The following is a 21,080-nucleotide window of genomic DNA, read 5'->3' as shown; positions in this document are numbered from 1 at the left end:
GTGTGTGTGTGTGTGTGTGTATGTGCAGATTTTTATTCTCACTCACTTTTCTCAGAGATGGCTGGACCGATTTTCATGAAATTCAATACAAATAAAAGGTCTCGTTGTCCCATAAGACCCTATTAAATTTCATTGTAATCGGATTTTTAGTTTAGAGGTTATGTATCAAAATGTAAAAATCACGAAACATCATTATCTCGAAAACTACACAACTGATTTGAACATAATTGGTTTCAAATTAACGGGCTACCTAAACTACCCTTAACTTTTGAATTTCATAAAGATTGAACTTGTGGTTCAAAAGTTATGACAAGAAACGTGTTTTGAAGACTACTTAATCTCACTCATGTTTCTCGGAGATTGCCGAACCGGTTTTCATAAAATCAGTGTCAAATAGAAGGTCTATTTGTCCCATAAGACCCTGTTGATTTGTTTTGCAATCGGACTATTACTTTGCCTGTTATGTTTAAAAATGTGAAATCCAGCTATGAAAAGGAACATATTCCGAAGACTACTTGAACTCACTCACTTTTCTCAGAGATGGCTGACCCGATTTCCACAAAATTAGTGTCAACTAATAAGTCTAGAATTTTATTTTTTACTGTAATCGGACTGTAACTTCGTCTGTAAAATACCAAAATGTGAAAATCACGAAACTTTATTATCTCAGAAACTACACAACCGATTCGATCAATATTATTATCAGATTAGCGGGCTAGTTAAGGGTTAACTGATGAATTATGATTGAACACGTGGTTTCAAAGTTTGGCTGCCCTATACGTTCCCATTTCATTTGATTATAATTGAACTTAAGCCACCGTTATGTATTAAATTGTTAATATAACAACGAAAGTCTATTATTTCAAAGATTACATGACTTATTTGAACATAACTAGTGTCATACGAACAAGTCATCTCTCAAACTTACAAATAACAAACTTCATAACAATTTGATATGTGGCTGAAAAGTTATGAAAATAAAAGAATTTCAAAGGTTATTTAAAACTATACCTGCTTTGATTGATTTATGTGGTCTCCACATAATTTAAATGTGGTTTTGTACTATTTGAACGTTCCAAATTCATTAAATCCTTGCGATGTGTTTAAAGTCTACAAATACACGACGAATCAGCCATAAGATGTGATCAAACTCAAAAGACAAATCGTTTGAAATGATTGGTTTTATCGAAATGACAACATCCTCGGCTTTTGGCTTCTGTACATCGCGCTAATTCTGAATATATTCATATTGGGTGGTATTCGGTGGTCGCTTTAAATTCAAAATGGTGTCCAGAGTCAATGTTTGGTTTCTATGCATCATCCCGATTGCGGAAATATCCATATTGAGTATTATTTGGTCATTTTCGACTGTTTCCTATAAGTTGCCATTTAGCAATTCAAAATGGTGCCCCTGAGGTCAATTGTTAGCTCATTGCATCATTCTGGTTCCAGAGTTACTCATATTGGATGGTATTTGGTTATTTTAGGCTGTTTTTCACAAACCGGAAGTCGCCATCTTGGATTTCAAAATTGTATTCAAGATAATTTCTGGCCTCTGAGCGTCATTCTGGTTGAAGAAACACTCATATTGGGTGTAATTCGATCGTTTTCCGCTGTTTCCCAGGAACCGGAAGTCGCCAACCTAGAATCCAAAATGGGGTCTTTGGTCGATTTCAGCTGCTGTATATCATTCTAGATCCGGAGATACTCATGTTAGACGAAAATCGGCCATTTTTGGCTGTTTTCCAGAAACCACAAGTTGCCATCCTACAATTCATAATGGTGTCTGAAGTCGTCTGTTTTTCCGAAACCGGAAGTCGCCATCTTGGAATTCAAAATGGTATCTGTGGTCGAATTTAGCTCCTGTGTATCTTTCTTTATCCGGATATTATTATATTGGGTGGAAATCGTCCATTTTTGGCTGTTTTCCAGAAGCCGGAAGTTGCTATCTTACAATCCAAAATGTTGCCCGAGGTCGATTATGGAACATATTTGTTACCACTAAAAACATTCACCTGCCAAATAAGGTTCCATTTAGTTGATTAGTTCGCGAGATGTGCAGAAATTTGTGCAGACACATGTGCTTCCAGAACAGGGAGGGGCGTCGAATCATTATGGACATATTTATTACCCTTTAAAACATCTACAAGCCAAATTCGGTTTCATTTGCTTGGTTTGTTCTTGAGTTGTGCAGAAATGTATGTTTCATTTGTATTGGACCCCTCCTTTCCAAAAGAGGGAGGGGTCTCAAACTATCATAGGAACCTTTATCGGAACCAAAAACCCCTACATACAAATTTTCACGTCGATCGGTTCGGTAGTTTTCGAGCCTATATGGATCAAGCAGACAGATAGACCGGACTACATTTTTATATGTATAGATTACAACATCAATATTTTAGAACCTAAAGAGTGAATATACATTTATTGGATTAAAGCGTTCATGTAAATCTATTTTTACAAATAAAAGTTTGAATGAGAAAGGCTGGGTCTGAACGCTAGGTGGATTAATTTAGGTTTTTCATGTTAATTTTCGTCTTGAATCCCGCTTTGCAATGAAGATTTCAATTCTTGATCAAAAAAATTTTTTATATGTATTTTGAAGGGCATTATCTGAAAATTATGAGAAAAATTCACTTTTTTGTGATGTTCAATGGGCTCTGTGAGTCAAACAATTGAATGCAATGCTGAACCAAACCATGCAAAATATTCAAAAACAACCCCACAAAAATAAAAAATATATGGAAAAATTTAGGAATCGAACAGAGTTGAAAAAAGTGCAAACGAGTGGGTTTGTAACTGGAAAAAGTCATTTTTTCATAAATCACGCTTGGGCAACCTAAAACTATTTTTTAGAAAGTCGAAATGTTCTACAAAAATGCTATAAATAACATTATCTTTCAATTTAGGGCTGAGCACCTTGACTTTTTCAACATCGATTTTTTTTTGGGACAGCCTACTGTAGAGTCCAGGCGGTGCCTTTTTTTGTGGATCGGGCAATTCTTCATTAGCCTGACTTTGAAATGCTCAACGGGAATGTCGTCCTTCTTGCTGTCTTGCAGTTTTTCAGCTCTTTATCCGTTTTCTTCACCTCGTCCATGGTTGGTGGATCCACAGCTTGTCCACCATTCTCAATGCCAATCCTGCTTCTTTCGACATCTCTGTCTTCCTCTCTTAAATGTGGTTTTCAGCGCTTGGCTACCTCTGATTTATCGGTAATCTGGTACCCCTCCTTGTCGTTACACATGACAGGGGCAGGCACGTTTCGGATCCTGATTCCGTCAATCTTTTCGTAGAAGCTCCTCTAAATTCCCATATGCCTTGTTCACACTATTATTGATATCATGTGATATCGCGTATCTTGATATCAGGATCCATACATCTTGTTTTCACGGGAAATTTGGTGTCATTTGATGCGATATTACATGATATTTGCTGTAATGTGAACGTGAAGAATTTGCCCTTAATCCTCAATACGCATATACGGTCACTGATCGCCCTCCATCTTATGACACGCTTCATATTTTTTTCAATTAGCACGGGAATTCAAGTTCTCCCGTCTTTGGCCACCTCACCTCCTGGATAGCTGCGACCTCTACATTCACTTTCCGCAGTTCCTACGAGATACCTACCTACGAATGCCGGTTCGAGTAGAATCCTTGCATTCTAAGTATCGAATATCCAATTATCGCTGTCCTTTTCCGATGGCCATAGTCCATGCCGATTATTCCGTTCCGTGTTATTATCTGGACTGGATTGTTTGCATGATGAGTAGAATGTGGTGGTAACGGTTTGACCAAAAAGTAAAGTTTTTTCACTTTGGAGGGTTGGAGACGAAGCATCACTATGCAACAGCAAATAACTTTTTCGTGTTAATTGATATATCCTTACTAACCAGGCGTATGAATACCGCAAATTCAGGTATTTTAAGTTGAAAATTGTTTCTCAAATGAATGAATATTGGTAGGAAGGTATGTAGCATTGCCATACTTATAATTTAAATGCATCCAAATGTTATATTATGAGATGCAATAATTTTTATGCATTAGTCTTCTTCTTCTTCTTCTACTATATAAAAATGGAATTCCGTAACGCTTGATCTTATTGATATTATTCCCTCAGTCTCTGAGGTGTACAGAACATTTTGAATCGTTCTAAATCAAAAATAATAAGCGGTGGCATGTAGGTTTTTTAACATGAAAATGTTCGTTGTTGTTCAGGAAAGACATCTGAGAAAAAATAATAGGTATCTAAATACTAAAAATTGAGATTTTATTCACAAAACTACGTAAAACATGCAAAATTATGACTTTCTGTGCTAAATTTGCCTCTAAATCAAAATTCAAAGCGATGACATATGATTCTTTTGTCACTAAAATGTTTGTTAATGTTCAGGAAAGACATTTTAGGAAAAATTATTAGTATCTGATCACTAAACCTTGAGATATTATTCACAAAACTACGTAAAACATGCAAAATAATGACTTTTTATACTTAATTCGTCTCCAAATCAAAATTGAAAGCGATGACATGTGATTCTTTTTTCATTAAAATGTTCGTTGATGTTTAAGAAAGACATTTGAGGAAAAACAATAGGTATCTAATTACTAAAACTTGAGATTTTATTCACGAAACTACGTAAAACATGCAAAATTATGACTTTTTGTGCTAAATTTGCCTCTAAATCAAAATTCAAAGCGATGACATATGATTCTTTTGTCACTAAAATGTTTGTTAATGTTCAGGAAAGACATTTGAGGAAAAATTATTAGTATCTGATCACAATAACTTGAGATATTATTCACAAAACTACGTAAAACATGCAAAATAATGACTTTTTATACTTAATTCGTCTCTAAATCAAAATTCAAAGCGATGACATGTGATTCTTTTTTCATTAAAATATTCGGTGATATTTAAGAAAGACATTTGAGAAAAAATATCAGGTTTCTGATTACTTATACTCGAGATATTATTTACAAAACTACGTGGAACATGCAAAATCATGAATTTTATGCTGAAATTGCCTCTAAATCAAAACTCGAAGCAGTGATCTGTGATTTTTACTATAATAAAATGTTCGTTGTGTTGAGGAGAGATATTTGAGGCAAAAATAATAGGTATCTGATTATTACACAAAACCACATGAAAAATGCAAAACCATATTTTGAAGTAGAATACTTCTCTCAGGAAGTTCGGCTACATAGGGATGTGAAATGAAAATCTAAAACCGAAAAAAGTGAAGAATATGTCCAATTTCAAATGCTAATAAATCGGTTAGTATTCGATGGATTTCCTTCGTTCTTGCAGTAATAGATTGGAAAATCTTCTAAGATTCTTCCCAAATAAAGATAATTGTAATTTTATTGTTCAAACCATTGTACTATTGAAAATAGTCAAGCCTTGTCAAAACGAAAAATTCGACCTCTGATTGGTCGTTATATGATTGCTTCCCAAGCACGGTCGACAGAATCATATACCTTGCAATTTAAAATATGCTATATAAGAGCCTGTTTCAGCCGAAGCCGCTCATTATAGTTCTAAACAGCGACAACAGCAGTCATCCCTTAGTAGCAGCTAGTTGCAGCGGATCTCAGCATCTATAGCTGCTGGGCCAGCTGATGCAGGGGCAGCGGATACCTTTGGTAGCATATAGCGGCCACAACTGTGGCATGGATACGGATAGCGTAGCAGTTGCAGCGGGTATATCTGATCATGAAGCATTTATGCAATAATTGAATGAAAATTGCAATTACAGCATCGGCCTTTTTCAAGGCTACTAAATGTTTTTGGAAGAGCATAATGAATGGTTATTAATAAACTGCAACTGAGGTTTGATGTTGCTGCAAATGCACAGCAATGTGATGTTTATTACGATTTGTTGATACTGTGCTTAACAAGCGGTATATACGAAACAAAGCCGATTTCAAAATGACTGAGCAAGCAGCCGGGTTATCTTTCTTGTAAAAGTATTCTCTTCAAGCTTGCGGTCGTGGCTTTGCACACAACCCTCCTGTGATTTTTTTTAGCTCAATTTGTCTCTAAATCGAAATTCAAAGCGATGACACGTGATTTTTTTTTCAATAAAATGTTCGTTGTTATTCAGGAATGACATTCGAGAAGAAATAATAGTTATCTGATAACTGAAACTAGAGATATTATTCACAAAACTAAGTAAAACATGCAATATCATGAATACTTTGGCTCAATTTGTCTCTAAGTCCAAATTTAAAGCTATGATATATGATTTTTTCTATTGAAACGTTTGTTTATGTTCAAGAAAGGCTTTTGAGTAAAAATAACAGATTTTTGATTACTGAAAATTGAGATATTATTCAGAACACTACGTTAAACAAGCAAAATCATGAATATTTGAACTCAATTTGCCTCTAAATCAAAATTCAAAGCTATAATATGTAATTGTTCTTCATTGAAATGTTTGTTAATGTTCAGGAAAGACATTTGAGGAAAAATAATGGGTATCTTATTGCTAAAAGTTGAGATATTACTTTGAAAACTACGTATGTTTGAAGATGATTTTCTGCATACAGAAAAACACATTAAAATACTCTTTTTGAAATTTATTTTTTATACATATGATACATGCAAAATTTTGACTTTTTAAGCATGAGCTCATTCGTGTGTAATTTTTTTTTTTTTCAATCAAATGTTCGTTGTTCCTTTCAACATCTACAAATATTTTCTAGCAGAAGAATTTATGTTTTAATTTGGTGCGAGTCGAGCAGAAAAAAATTACATTTCTGATGTTTTCGTAGGTTTGTGAATAGTAACACATTACGGGATCCGAAATACTTTTTTACTTTTACCAAAACTAGATTTTGGGACATTTGGCTGGAAGAAAGGCCGCATTCATTGGTTTAATCTTTTTTTTAAATTTCCACGTAGTTATGTGGATTAAAACGTTAACTTCTTCTCAGACGTGATCCTTGGATACCAACAAACATTTTCGTTATAAAAATTCACATGTTATCTCTTTGAATATGATTATAGAAGAGAACTAAGCATGAATGGTCACGCAAAATTCTTCTTACACACTTAACTGCATAATGTTTTCTCGGTAAAGTAAAATACCGAACTACTTGAAAACATTTTCGTTTACCGTTGTTCCGTAACAAAATTACTGAGAAATCGGAAACCGAATGTTTTTACCGGAATACCGTAAATTTGTTTGCCGAAAACAATCAGTAAAACAGCAAATTTCCGAGTTCAGTAAACTAAAATACCGAATCTCGGAAGCTTGACATCATTTAACCGAGATCTCGTTGAACCAAAAAAGCTCTTACCGAGATTCCGAAAAATAGAACTGTCAAAATAACGAAAGCTTCACTATCAGTTATGTTCGTGTTTCGGTTTAGATGTGAAAGGAACCGGTTTCGCGGTTAATTATCATTCAGGAGAAATCTGTGATATTCAGATTAACCTAAAATGTTGAGTAGGTATACAATATTATTTCTCAGATCTTGTTTGTGTTTATTGCAAATATAATACTAAAAGAAAACAATTAATTCTTTCCTTACTCAATTTTGTAGGTTAACGACTAGCTTCACAGGATGGAAGTTGCAGTGATGGATGTTGTTTTATTTCCAGGAAGCAACACAACTCTCCTGTTTCTACCAATGCTGTAATAAGTTGAATCATTTACAAAATAATTAATAAAATTATACGGATAATCAATCGTTTTCATCATTTCCTGGATTTATCAGAGAAATCGCAAAATGCGTACTTCAGTAAATTTTACCGAAATTTTCGTAATAATTCGACAGTTGAAATTTCCGAGTCCCGGTAAAATATTACCTAGAATCACGTTAAAGTTTGATAAGTTGCCAATTGTTGATTTTACAGAAAGTCGGTATTTCGATGTATTACCGAGATTTTTACCGAGATCTCAGCTGTTGAAATCTCGGTAATTCATTTTACCGTACTCGGTGATATTATCTAAGTGTGTACGTTGATTTCTTTCTTCTAAAAGTTACATAAAAAGAGGTTTTACTTTGAACGATTGACGAATATCCGGATATCACCCGAGTGTGGTATATTCGGAACTGGGATGACCCCACATAACATTTTCCAAAATAACGACTTCTGGTTTCAGGAAAATAATCTAAAGTGGTATTTGGCCAACCATTTCAATACTTCCGAAACTTCCGAACTCTATACGTCATTTTGAAATCCGAAATGGCGATTTCCAGTTTCTGTAAAACATCCCCAAATCACAAAATACAATCCAATATGGGTATTTCCGTTCTATGCGTTCTCAGAATGTTAAAGTACTTTGAGGGATGATGGACGTATAAGATGTGAAATATTTTTGATGTAAGTTGTGCTAATAATGCAATGAATTATAAAAAATGATTTCTAATTTTGAAACTTTTGATCCCGAGCATCGCCGGGAACGTTCAACTAATTGTTTATAAACAAACCTAGTCTCTGGCAATTTTTTTTTCCAAAATGGCCCATCCTGCTTTTGATACATCTAGGTTACATCATGGTTTGTAGTAGCTTAGATTCGGCACGGAGTGATATGGCGGAAACTAATATCTTTAGATCAACATTCTATAACATTTTTTAAAAAAAATCAATTTCACCCCTTTGATAAATTTCACTCCATTCCACGGTCCAATTTTTATATTTTACTACGTAGTTTTGTTTCGTTACCATGACAACACTACACAGTGCTATTTATTATTATTCGCTCTACCACCTATCGCAATCAACAGTGGCATCGTAATCATAATTTTACCTTTTGAATTTTTTAGTGCGTGATTTTGATTGTAAAATTTAAAAAAAACGTTTTCACGTATTGAAAGGCAGTGAATCGTTAACCAAAGTGCTGAAAACTCAGGGAACGATTTTTCCTTGATCGATAAATGTTGAGTTAGTCGGGATACTTAAAAATGGTGCAAATGATGAAGAAGTGGTAGTATTAAGCACAATTCTACAAAAATGTTTTGATTAGAGCGATAAAATGATCATATTCATATGAAATGAAGTGTTATAAACTTGCGAACCTGTTTTTTCGTCGATACTGCTAAGGTTAGTGGTAAAAATAGCTTTATTTTTCTTCCTGTATGGACTTATCACTGCGACCAAAAACATTTTGACCTATTGTGTTATTACCCGGGTTTTTTTCTGTACTCCGCACTTCATAATATTGGCAGTATCACTATTGAAGTAAGTGATATGCTCATCATTTATATCCGTGCTTGTGTGGGAGTTTCACCCTTTCGTTTCGAGGTTATTGCTCTACTATACCGAGCCTCTTTCCATCCTACCAATATCGCCTATTAACAATTCCCTGGAGAGAACTTTCATACGTTACTCAGACCAGTTTTATTATAAGAGGGAATTATTTTTGATAGGAGGAGAGTCAACAGGGGTGTTGAAGGAAGGGTATGCACACTTGATTTATCGGGGCAAACTTCCCAATAGCTAATTGAACTCGGGGAATTTTTAGCGGATGTCAGCAATATATTTCGACGAACATTCGGAAAATATATCGATCTACCGTAAACCAGCGAGCATTGACATTTCATTTGCCGATGTTTTCTGAAATTTTGCCGAAAACTTGTAGAATATTTCGCTGAATTTATCAGCTGCCGAGTTCTCGGCAGTAATATCTAAATAAGTGTGGTGAGAAGCCTGAGAATGAACCCATGTTAAAGTCCTTTGACAACCAAATAGCCTGATTCTACTATGTTTTGAACCCACAATCACATGATGGTCAAAATGGACTCTCTAAACTTGCGGCTACGGAGCTCCCATAATAGCTTAGTTTGATTAGTTTGGTGGACTGTGCCGAATTGGAGCATTTACAAGTGTAACAATGCGAGGAGAGGATGGATATCAGGACCGTGCATCCTTACGGGGTTCGAATTCTAGAGCCTAAAACACATAACCTAATTTGTTAACCCCGTTTAAGAAATATTTTTCATTTGAGTTATTGGCTCCTATTACAGAAGACGAGGCAAGCGGCGAGTTACTCGTTTGACCAATTTTGCCGACTGGATTTTGGACGAGTATCTCGTCTGTCACTCACCTGTCACCAGCTAAGTTTCACTTCAACATTTAACTCGCCTCGCCAGTGACTTTTAAACTTTATTCAAAGCTATCTTTCGTTAATGTTTCTTGCAATGTTTGATCTAGAGTATTTTTCATCATTTTATTTCATGTTTTTTTTCTATCATCGTAAATCGCAGTTTTATATAGTGCTTGTTCAGTACATCATTAATTTGCATAGGTAATGTTTGTTTGTTTGTTTGTTTTCAAATAGTGAGCCCCGATTTTGTTTTTATTTTGACTGTTGAATTGTCGTTTCCATAACGTTTTTAAGTTTTCTAATCTCTAGCATCGTTTATTTCATGATTTTATCATGAACCTCACTTTGGTTTCTTCCTTCACAGTCACTATATGGTGATGAGCAATAAAATATTTTGCTTTTTCTGTGTGCAGAAGAATTTTTGACAGTTTTGTATATTACTGGGGATCAACTTCTAGCTTTTGAAAGAGTTTATCTGTAGTTTTCAGTATACTTCAAAATGATATTTTGTTTTACGCACATTCAATAATAAGACACTCTATTCATAATGAAATACAAATGTGTTTCTGTTTATAGCACCGTTTATGGTTAATAGATGATTTAAAAACATTGTTAGTTTTGTAGTCCGTTGTTAGTTACAGTGAAAACGAACCTCCCTTCATTATATTTTTTGTTAAATAATTTCACAAGAAACAGTAGATCCTCAATTGCTTTTGGACAAAATAATCTGTTTGGAATTGCTCTATGAGCTTTCAAAAATTTAAAAGATAAAGGTAAAACTAACTGAGTGACTTTTTGTTTTGTAAAATGTTTATTTTGACTAGTTACCAATTACGTTAACCATGCTATAAAATATTTTAATATCAAAATAGTATCGTATTGTTTTACATATTATCGCAATCATATTGCTTTCAGTTAATTGATGTATAACTTGTAGTTTGGTACATCCCTTCGAATATTCTAACGAGTCTGCAAAGTATAAACAAAAGAACGTCATGTTTTCATAACTAAGAGATAAGTATAAAACTTACATCATCAGGCACAAACAGAAAAAGTACACCGTAGCACTGACGAGATTGAATGCACCCGGAAACCACGGGAGAGTCTTTTTGTATACAAATGTATACACCGGAGCTGATATTAGTGGTGTCAGTGACTCGATTGACGTCGTTAATGAGAATATTTTACCGATGTCGTTCGGAGGAGCAGTGTTGGAAATAACTGCTCTACCCATTGGTCCAGCAATGCCCTTCATCATGGACACGACGATAGCTGAAAGGGCAACGTTAGTATAAACTGAGGATTATTTAATGGGTACGCACCTAAATACAAATGCCATGGTTGATAGGCCACTCCCTTTATTCCATTATCAATGGCATAGCTGCAAAATCCGATCGCCGCTAGAATGCTTTCAGATAATCCGAAAAATTTCTTTACGCCATACATGCCAACAAGATTACCAACGATCATGAACACTATTATGGTGGCATCGTAAAATGAGTATTCCTTTACAGTCCAATTGAATCGTTCTCGAAGAAACAGGAAATTTATCGTACCATTTCCCTCTGAAATTTAAAATCTATCAGTGAAGGTTTGAAAGGATGCTAGCGCAGTTTGCTGTTACCCATAGCAAATATGCTAGCGCCTAGCGCGGTAATCACCAGCCAAATGATGACCCTATCAAAATTTGGCCTTCTTTTGAAACAAGTATTAAACAAATCCGAAACAAGCTCGAAGCGGAAAATTTCCCGTAGTTTGCACGATGAATTATCCATCTCGTTCGGTTGTATGCTTTCGTCAATGTAAAATGTAATGTAGAGAATTGCCCCCAGAATAGCGACTGCGGCAACAACGAAAACCACAGTGGCATTCGACCATCGCAAGATAAAACTGCTACTTAGAGTTCCCAGTAGTAAACCACCAAACAGCGCTGCTTCTAAAACGCCCATTCTAGAAAAAAAGAAATTAATATTAGATTCGTTTTCTTTTTCAATTTGAAAGACTTACTTGACAGCCCGGTTCTCTTCATTAGTTACATCCGTGATGTAACAAAACACACCGGTAATCAGTGCACAGTTACCACCGGACAAGGCCGCAGGAATGAACGCCAAGAGATAGTACCACGGATCGATAGTGTACCATCCAGACAAGAAGCATATCAACGCCACCAGGGAATAGCTGAAGAAAGATCCGGTAATACTCGCAAGTAAAACGGGTTTCCGGCCATATTTATCCGACCATGGACCAATAAACATGCTGCATAGGGCAGGGATAATCGATTCAATGAGAGATTTCACCATCAGTATATTGGTCGTGTAGGGTTGAACTACTTTTTCTAGCTCCTTGGTGGCATCCGTTTCATTCTCCGTGCCCAGTAGGGCACACTCGGACTCTTCAATTCCGAGGGTCACTGTACATGACTGGTAAACGATTTGGTTAGTGAAGACAGCGGCTGAAATATGTAGAAATTATATTTTGAGACTAGGGACATGAGATTTATTGGTAAAATACTAACATGAGACATTCCAAGCATAGAACAGTAGTAGAATTGCTGGTTCCAGGATGAAGTACCGATACTTTCTTGCGAATCTACTATGATGATCATCCAAGCTACAGGAACCCTCTAGCTGCGCACTCTGCTCGGCTTCATCCATTTTTTTTTTCAAATGTTTGCTTACTCACTGCACACCTCAGTAAATAATCACCGTCATCTCCAGTTGGCTCTTAGCATTTTCCACCACGAGGACCGTTGCTACGCAGTTTCTATATAGCTGATAGCATTTAATTCGACTAATTCACTGCACTTGACTATTGCATTTGTATCCAGTGGAGATATACTTTAAGTAAGGAAAAGGGTTATTAACCGAACCATCCTTAATTCACTTCACAGCTGAGACAAACGAGTCACTCAATAAATTGTATTCATTAATAGATGTTAGTAATTTTTCAATTTTGTTTCTAGATGGCCCAACAGATAACCTCGAACAGATGAGTCAGTATTCTGAATGGACACTTTTCTACAAAAATGTTCTACAAGAACACTAATTTCCTATATCAGATGAAGGACAAAAAACATTTTCTTATCAATGTCAACACAATCTAAACACGTACGGTTCAAATATACCGCAAATGTTGCAGAAAAAAGCAACCCGTTTAGTTTAATAGCTTAACTGCACCAACCGTTATCAAGCTCGCGAACCGCGTCGCAATCGTTTCGAAGTTACTCTGACTGCTACTAGAAATAAAATGCTATTGAATGATATGGGTGGAATACGCACGCAGTACAGTCTGTTATCAAACAATAACAAAAGGGTGAACAGTAATGTCGAATTCGTTTTTACGGCAGGACTATCCCGTCCCGGACTACGCTTTGCAGCTGAAAAAAAAAACACTTTCCGAGCAGTTGCAATGGTGTGCGTAATACCGGTAATACCAGAGGTTACTGTTACTTTTGTTTTGGTCATTATCGCCATTGTCTTTTATCGCATTTGTGCTACTGTACGAAAAATTTGCCAATTTACTGAAAATTGACGACATAACAAAATAAAATTCAACCTGATGTTTGACACGCGAAGAACAATAATCAAAGTAAACCGATTTTGACACATTTTTTTTTTGATTTTGACACATACGTGAGAATGTGTTGGTGTCTTCAAAACTGCTGTTTCTTGCGCGGACTGTCCGGGACAGAAAAAGGGTAGTCCGGGATAGTCCGGAAAATGTAAAAAAAAAACAGTGATAGGACAAAGTGTAGTCGGCGGGGTAGCTACACCGCAAAAACGAAAACGACATAAATAAATACGGGCACTTTTGTTGTGTATACATTAGCCGCGATTAGAATGAGTAGCAGATTATTCACTGGTTTGACAGATTAGTGAACAGGATGAACTCAATCTGTGATCCATGCAAAGCAAGGAAGCAACAAACACATATGCGTGTGTGTTCATCGCGTTCATGAAAGATCGGTCATATATTACGTCAATTGGAAATTTGAAATTAGGTTGATTAGGTTTTTTAGACAAAGCTTGTAGACATCTGTAACAGCTTTATATATATAGCGCCAAACGTTACTGGAGTCGAAATTATATTGCCCAGTGTCTAATCGAGGTCGTAAATTCTACTTCTTCATGTCAGTAACTTCGAGACAAGTTTCTTCAGACTTGTCTCGTGTCACGTAAAGCAAAATAAGTTGCTAGATTTGTTTTTTAAAATTGCAGTCTATGTACAAACAGTGAAGTTTTCAAAACACACGTAAATTTACGATTAAATCTGTACTGTATTTAAAATTTGTTTATAGTCACTTATTAAAATCTTTTGTTCACGCTAAAGCAACTCCAGCAAAACTGGTTTGATTTTTACATTTCATCAACATCAAACTGCTTTTTTGTTATTTTAACAATCAGCTCTCCTTACAGTCACTCCTTTTTTTTTGTTTTTTTTTTCGTAGAGTACCTTCCATATTAACTGAAAACGTTAAAATTAGCTTCTTGCTATCATGAGTATTGAAGTTACAATTATTTTTAACAAATTCAAAATTACCTCATGAACTAATTACATTTTTTGTCCTATGACTTTCATACAAGAATCACATACATTGCCTACTTTACAACTTAAAATTCAAAATAACCAGAATTTTGATGTTTTTTGTCGTTTTTGACATCTTATGTACGTGTGCATACTATCAAGGAGGAAAATTATTAGAACGAAACTCAATCGAAAATAATAAAGAGCGACTGAAGAAAAAGTTCGTTAGTAAATCCTATCAACTCCAAGCCTAATGGGTAACAACTCAAATCTTGGTTTTTTTTTTTGAGGTTTGCTTCTCAACAACAAACACACTCAGAGAGAAATAAGAGTATGTATCAGTTCTCTTCTAAAAGGCGTCAAAGTTTTATGACCAGCACAACAATCTGGGCAAAAAGTTCACTGTAAACCATTTTAAAAGCGTCCGGTTACGACTATGTAACAATAATGAACTGAATTGCCGGCCAAAGTAATGGATAAAGCAGGACTTTGTTCTTCTTGCCGCGACTTCAACAACAAGGCTTCAATGATTCAACGGATGCTGCGGTTCAAGCTCAATGTATTCAACATAAAAAAACGCAAAACGTTGACAAGAGTTGAAATAAAGTGCCGAATGAAGCATCATCATATTACACCAAAAACATTTGAACTACAAATACGCAACCCAACGAATCTATTTCAGTGTCAGTTGATTGGTAGAATTAAGAAATGCATTCGAAAAATCGACGTGAAGACCTCTAGAGTAACATAAATACTGCAAGGTATACAGCCCTACAGTTGTATGAAATGGTGACGTGGGACTAAATACTATAATTACAGACACAATAAATTCGTTTGTTCAGTGATTTACGTATTTTAATTCTCATCCTCCCTTCGTTTTTTGAGAAATATACTTGATTACACTCTAAAGAACTTCATTTACACCTGGTGATGTTGTGCCAGTAGTGTTTTTATTTTGTGCAAACAACATTTTTTTGCTTCACAAGTTTGTTACATTTACTAACAATTACATTCACTGTATTACGAAGACAGCTAATAAAAGAATATTAATATCTCCTATAAATTAGGATTTTTAGGAACTTACTCGTTCGATATTATGTCGGTCACGATTATTTGGTGAATATCGAAAATAAAAAATAAATAAAAATAACTTATGACCGTTGCAAAAATGTTCAATTCTTGTTGAGTAATTTATGGTTTTTATGGTAATCATATTCATGAGATAAACTTTCAATCACCATCAGTAGCAGCATCGCAGTTTTGATTGCACGCGAATAGAAGTCGTCGAAGTCGAAGAGAAACTACCGGCGCTCTGCTCCACATATATTCTACTGTACTGTTGGTTTTACCCACGGGGATGGCACCGCTGTCAGCTACCATACATTTGATGCGTTACCAACATCACTGGCACTGGCACCCGAAAAATGGTCAGTTTACCCTTATCTTATGTCGATTCGGGCAAACCGACCAAATGTTGACTGCAGTTATTGACAGCATATCGGATAATTTTGAGCAATTTCTTAAGATTTTTGTATGTAATGTGATATTCTAAGTGATATTACTTACTTTTGTACAATAATTGTGCCCCAAAGCAAATAGAAGCAAATTGTGACGGCATGAAAGGAAGTGTTGTGATGAACGGTACAGAAATAGATGATCGTTACGCTTGAAGGCTACCATACCCAGCGTTGCCAGGTATCCAGATTTAGCTGGATTATCCAGATTTTTGAACATGTATCCAGGTAGACAGCATTGACGTCCAATTATCCAGATTTTTCATGGATGATCCAGATTTTATTTTCTCTGTTCCGCAAAAAGGTCATCACTTCAATTTTGGCGCGAAATTTTGCAATTTTGTCACCTCAAATTTTGCGTACCCCAAGACTTTTATTCGAAAAATTAACCTTTCACCCCACGAAATGACTGCCAGATTTTTATTTTGCCTTTTCCAGATTTTTGAAAAATGACCTGGCAACGCTGACCATACCGATTCATCCGGCTTTGGCTTTCACTAAGTTTTCTTCTACCACAAAAGATCAAAACAATGGCCGCAGTGGTCCAAATCTTACAAAAAAAAGTTCCCTTCGCCGTCGCAAAGTTACGTGTTATGATCAGTGCTGATAAAAGTCATTTTCCCGAGCAAAATTCTTCGAAAATTACAGCCAATCATTTTCAATTTTCACTTCCAATGATCGCAGCTCTCTTTCAGAAACACTAGATTTTCGTCCTAGTAACGTGCTGTTATACTCAGATGAAATAGATCACGCGCATCGTTCACGGTTACGGAATAAAATTTAACGACAAATCCAATGATATTCACTTCAAAGCGGAAAAGAAAAACAAACAGTCCACTCAACCAAAATGAACCTTACCGAAACACTTTTTCACTGACACTGACCGATGCCTTGACAATCTTCGTTAACTGATAAACTGATTTTGTGTTGTCTTGCTTCCATCGCATGAAATATAATGAGGTGTTTTGACAGTTCACTTCCATGCAAAAAGCGGGATGGGAAAACTCTGAAAGGATTGTAAAAAAAAAACGTTTATGGATGCTTTTTTTCACTTTCACTCAAGAGTGTCAACAAATATCAACCCTGGATGATATTAAAGTCATCCGCAAAGCCCAGAAGCTGAACAGGCCTTGGAAAAATCGTGCTTCTCGTGTCGATGCTCGCCCTCCGGATCACACCCTCGAGGACGACGTTAAACAGCAAACAGGAAAGTCTATCATCTTGTCTCAACTCTGCACGATTCAAAGGAACCAAAACACGCACGTAGCTATCATTGATGCTACAGAGCATTTCAAAGTAATGTACTTTTTTCCAAAAAAATGTCAAAAAACGTCAGTATGCAAAGATTTGGATTTCATGATATTGCGTTTAAATTTTGGATTTAGACACTTGAGTATTATAGCAATAAAGGAAAAATATTATGATACAGCTAACGAAAAATCTTTTTTTTTTGCTGATGGTCAGCGATACCCCACTGTGCGCCGGGGAGTTGATGAAGAAGTGATATGTAGCCACGTGGTACTCGCGACATGTGTAACCGTTGGCTACAATTCTTAGTTTTTTTATGTACCTAATTATTTATTTGCATGTTTCGAGCCTTCACGTTTCTCCCTGATACAGAACATTTCAGTTAGGGTAAAATACTGCCGCAACGAAACGAATTGCTGTTTGGTCGATGAGGCTGAATTCAGCATGGCGCAAACTGCTTCAAAAATGAAGATTCAAATGAAGCGCAAAACTATTTGAGGGAATACTACTCTCTGAAGCTATAAAAGGGAGCAGACTGGAAGACTCGGGAGCTTTTATATACACCAGGCGTCCGTGTGCTGTGCAGTGAGTAAGACCTAGAATTGGACAACCCCCTACCCCACCCCTGTGGGGTCATTGGTAGTGCGCTTGCAGATTGACCCGCCGCTACGAAGGAACTGCGCAGTACACGGTTCGGCCCGCGAACCTGGAAAGGTTCCGCGCCTAACCCGTAAAGGAGCATCGACATCCTCGGACATAATCTAATCATTGTGGAGGGTCCCCTCCCGGTTCTGGCCATTGCGGTCAGGCCGATTACGTCAAGGAGGGAAGACGCCTGCAAGATTCGGTTCGAGATATTTAAGCTCCTGGTATCCTGCCATCCGCCTTGTACCGGTACGACATCTGGTTGCGCAGTCGAGAGGACTCCTGCGTCAGCATAAGCAACGTTAAGCAGCAAAGACTAGTGAGTAGACATTACATGCCACACCATCATTTGTGATTACAAACCCACACGCCACAAATACACGAAATAAAGTGTACCAGTAAAGTGAAGGTTCTTGGTTTTTGTTTATAATTCGCGATATCCTTGATTACCCGGCAGCTATCCGACCCTGCGATACTAGCAATAGAGCCTGCTCTACCGCAGAATTTGTCAGCCGTAAGTGTTGGGAATTCAGTCGGTTTCACATTACTGTTAGATCTGTCGGATTGAGAAGATCCGGTCCGTGGCGGCACGGATTTCCATGAAGCCCGCTTGGTACTGGCCCACGAACCTCCTTGTTAAAGATGATAGATGATGGAATAGGGTTTGTGAGAGTATTATGTAGGCGTCATTGATAAGCGAGATACCGGCACTCCAGCTTGTCGTCTTTTTTGTGGATGGGGCAGACGACTCTCTCCATCCACTCGTCTGGCAGTTTGTGCTCCTTCCAAATCCTGTAAATGACCCATTGCAGTGCTCTAGCCAGTGCCTCTCTCCCATGTTTAAAGTGCTCGCTCGACAATCCGTATTTACATGCGGCTTTGTTGATCTTTAGCCTTCCGAACTCACTAAGAACTTCGTGAACATAGAGGGCTGGTACTCGATCATCTGCTACTGGTGCTCCTAGGTCAGTTCCTGCTCCGCTTCTGTTTACTGTATCGCCATTCAGGTGTCCATAGAAGTACTCCTTCCACCTCGCTGGCATCCGTGAGATGGTTCCCATCCACGTCGTTGCATAAGTTGGCATGCGGCACATAGCCTCTGCGAGACTGGCTCACCTTTTCATAGAACATCCGCGTATCGCACTGGCACGGTACAGCTGCTCCAGCTCCCCATGTTCACGATCCTTTTGCTGGCGCTTCTCTTTTTTACCTGTCCTGGTACGATTCTTCTTCTCATTCACCGCTACCTCGCACTCCCTGTCATCCCAGTCGTTTCTGCCACTCGGTGCTTCAACTCCTAGTGTCGCCGTTGTGGTCTCCCCGATAGATGTGCGAATGCTAAACCAGCCGTCCTCGTGAGGCGATGCGCCAAGCTCCTTCGCCGTGGTAGTACCGCTTCGAGCTGTTACGCGTATTTCTTCGCAGTCTGAGAGTTCCGGAGCTGCTTGTTGTTGAGCCTCGAGGTTCGGCAATGTCGCGCTTGGTATACGTTCGACAGTGTTGAGCGCAAAGATCCGAGCCAATATCCGCACTAACCATAAACACAACCTGACTATTCCGTACCTTCTCTCCTTTCCGGCAAAGCTCCTGGAGCGCAACGATGTCGAAGCGATGGGGTTGTAGCTGATCCAGCAGAATCCGGGGCATTCACCGATCTATAGTTCCATGTACCTAACTTCCAGTCCTTATTTCGTCGCCTAGGTCGTAGCCGATACATTTTAGTAGTTTACCCGTTAATAAAAAACAAAGTGAATCCAACAACACGGCACATAGAGCGGGGGCCTAGTGTGGTTGGTGACGTCTCCGCCAACCACGCTCGACGCCTGGGTTCGAATCCCACCGCCGACATAGGTGTCGATGGTTGTGAGGTGGCGTGATCCACTCGCAACCAACCCAACTGGTCTAGATTCAATCCTAGCCGACACCGGGAGATTTTCTGAGGCGAAAAATCTCTGGGATCACGCCTTCCATCGCATGAGGAAGTAAAGCCGTTGGCGCCGGTTCGTTAATAAAAACGGGTCGTGAGTTAGGGTCCTGGGTGTGGAGTCGTCTCCCTGGGCGTCGGTGATTGGCCACAACAGTGGCGGAACTAGACCGACGGAAAATAATCGAGAATAAAAAAAAAAAAAAAAAAAACAACACGGCACATTATACAAGTGTGAGATTACGCGAGAGATTACATGCGAAGCACTTCGTTTTTACTTGGTTTGTTTCAAGGCAATCCACGAGACAGTTGCGAGCAGCTGATTTTAGTTTGTTTTCATCTTTGGACAGTCACTGGTATTATCGATCGGTCGCAACTTGGAAACAGTCCGGATCGAAAAGCGTAAAAATAAATATGACCCGATCGGTTGCTCTAGTATCGCGAGATCTGATCCTTCATACTACAATAAAAAATCATATTCGATATTGTTGCCGACAATAAAAGTTTTTGTTTTTGGTTGTGTTTTGGTTTTGCAGCTTGAAAAACAATAACAATAACAAGCGTACAAGCAATAAAACGTCACCCGTGGATTGCCTCATTGTCCTCACAAATACTATAATGACTTACTCGCAGCCTTAGCATCCTTGTTACCACTGACAATTTATTAAGTAGTGCATATTTTGGAGCAACATCACCGTTATGCAATGAAGTAATAAATATAACTAACTTATCACAAAATTACCCAAAATTGACGTAATCCAACGTCAAAACATCGGATCGCAGACGTATTTTAATGCGTATGTTCAATTTCTATATGGATAGTTAATGATAGAATCCATCTTTACTGTTCAATCGTACCGGTTACTGTATAGTTTGAATAACAGTACAGCACTCGTTCGCTAATTGCACCCGATTTAGTTGCACTGCATTTTAATTGCACGTCCGTTAGTTGCACGAAAGTGCAATTAAAAAGCAGTTTTGCGTCAAACTACACGTGGTTTTTGAAGCTAACGTCTCTCTGTCAAGTTTTGCGAGGGGATACTGAATGCGCGAAATATTTAATTACCTGAAAATAAATTCAATATTTGTAATTTTGTTATTTTAGATTCCGGTTGTATGTACTAAATAACAAATATACATAATCAAATTGCACGTTTGCCCAATTTGT

At 37.4% G+C, this 21,080-nt stretch overlaps 2 protein-coding genes and 1 long non-coding RNA gene across 5 annotated transcripts in view; 1 reads left to right on the top strand and 2 right to left on the bottom strand.

Annotated features, from left to right (window-relative positions):
- LOC129719454 (uncharacterized) overlaps positions 1–21,080 on the bottom strand; it is a 90,822-nt gene that overhangs the window by 18,867 nt on the left and 50,875 nt on the right. The window lies entirely within an intron of this gene.
- On the bottom strand, positions 10,850–13,595 carry LOC129719453 (tetracycline resistance protein, class D). 3 transcript variants are annotated; one of them, XM_055670771.1, is made up of 7 exons: positions 13,507–13,595; positions 12,573–12,894; positions 12,065–12,509; positions 11,682–12,007; positions 11,380–11,622; positions 11,089–11,329; positions 10,850–11,026 (listed from the first exon to the last, which is right to left on the bottom strand). In XM_055670771.1, exons 2-7 carry the CDS (start codon positions 12,709–12,711, stop codon positions 10,969–10,971), a joined length of 1,452 nt encoding a protein of 483 aa, XP_055526746.1. In that variant the 5' UTR covers positions 12,712–12,894; positions 13,507–13,595; the 3' UTR covers positions 10,850–10,968. The 3 variants fall into 3 exon arrangements, with proteins under 3 accessions (XP_055526746.1, XP_055526744.1, XP_055526745.1); XM_055670769.1 differs by lacking the exon at positions 13,507–13,595 and adding an exon at positions 13,238–13,375; XM_055670770.1 differs by lacking the exon at positions 13,507–13,595 and adding an exon at positions 13,169–13,308.
- LOC129719457 (uncharacterized) lies at positions 13,391–15,478 on the top strand. Its single transcript, XR_008727214.1, has 3 exons — positions 13,391–13,495; positions 14,744–14,809; positions 14,872–15,478. It is a non-coding gene; the product is annotated as an uncharacterized LOC129719457 (long non-coding RNA).

Source organism: Wyeomyia smithii, chromosome 2 (genome assembly GCF_029784165.1).
Source record: "Wyeomyia smithii strain HCP4-BCI-WySm-NY-G18 chromosome 2, ASM2978416v1, whole genome shotgun sequence".
NCBI classification, from domain to species: Eukaryota; Metazoa; Arthropoda; class Insecta; order Diptera; family Culicidae; genus Wyeomyia; species Wyeomyia smithii.
This window is presented reverse-complemented; position numbering and strand designations above follow the sequence as displayed.

What these genes read in the sequence shown, in the direction of transcription:
- LOC129719453 (XM_055670771.1), bottom strand. Translation starts at nt 12,711, where the DNA reads ATGGATGAAGCCGAGCAGAGTGCGCAGCTAGAGGGTTCCTGTAGCTTG. An exon ending in GAAGAGAACCGGGCTGTCAA is followed by an intron (nt 12,008 to 12,064) that starts GTAAGTCTTTCA and finishes CTTTTTTTCTAG; the next exon opens with AATGGGCGTTTTAGAAGCAG. An exon ending in ACCATGGCATTTGTATTTAG is followed by an intron (nt 11,330 to 11,379) that starts GTGCGTACCCAT and finishes TTGCCCTTTCAG; the next exon opens with CTATCGTCGTGTCCATGATG.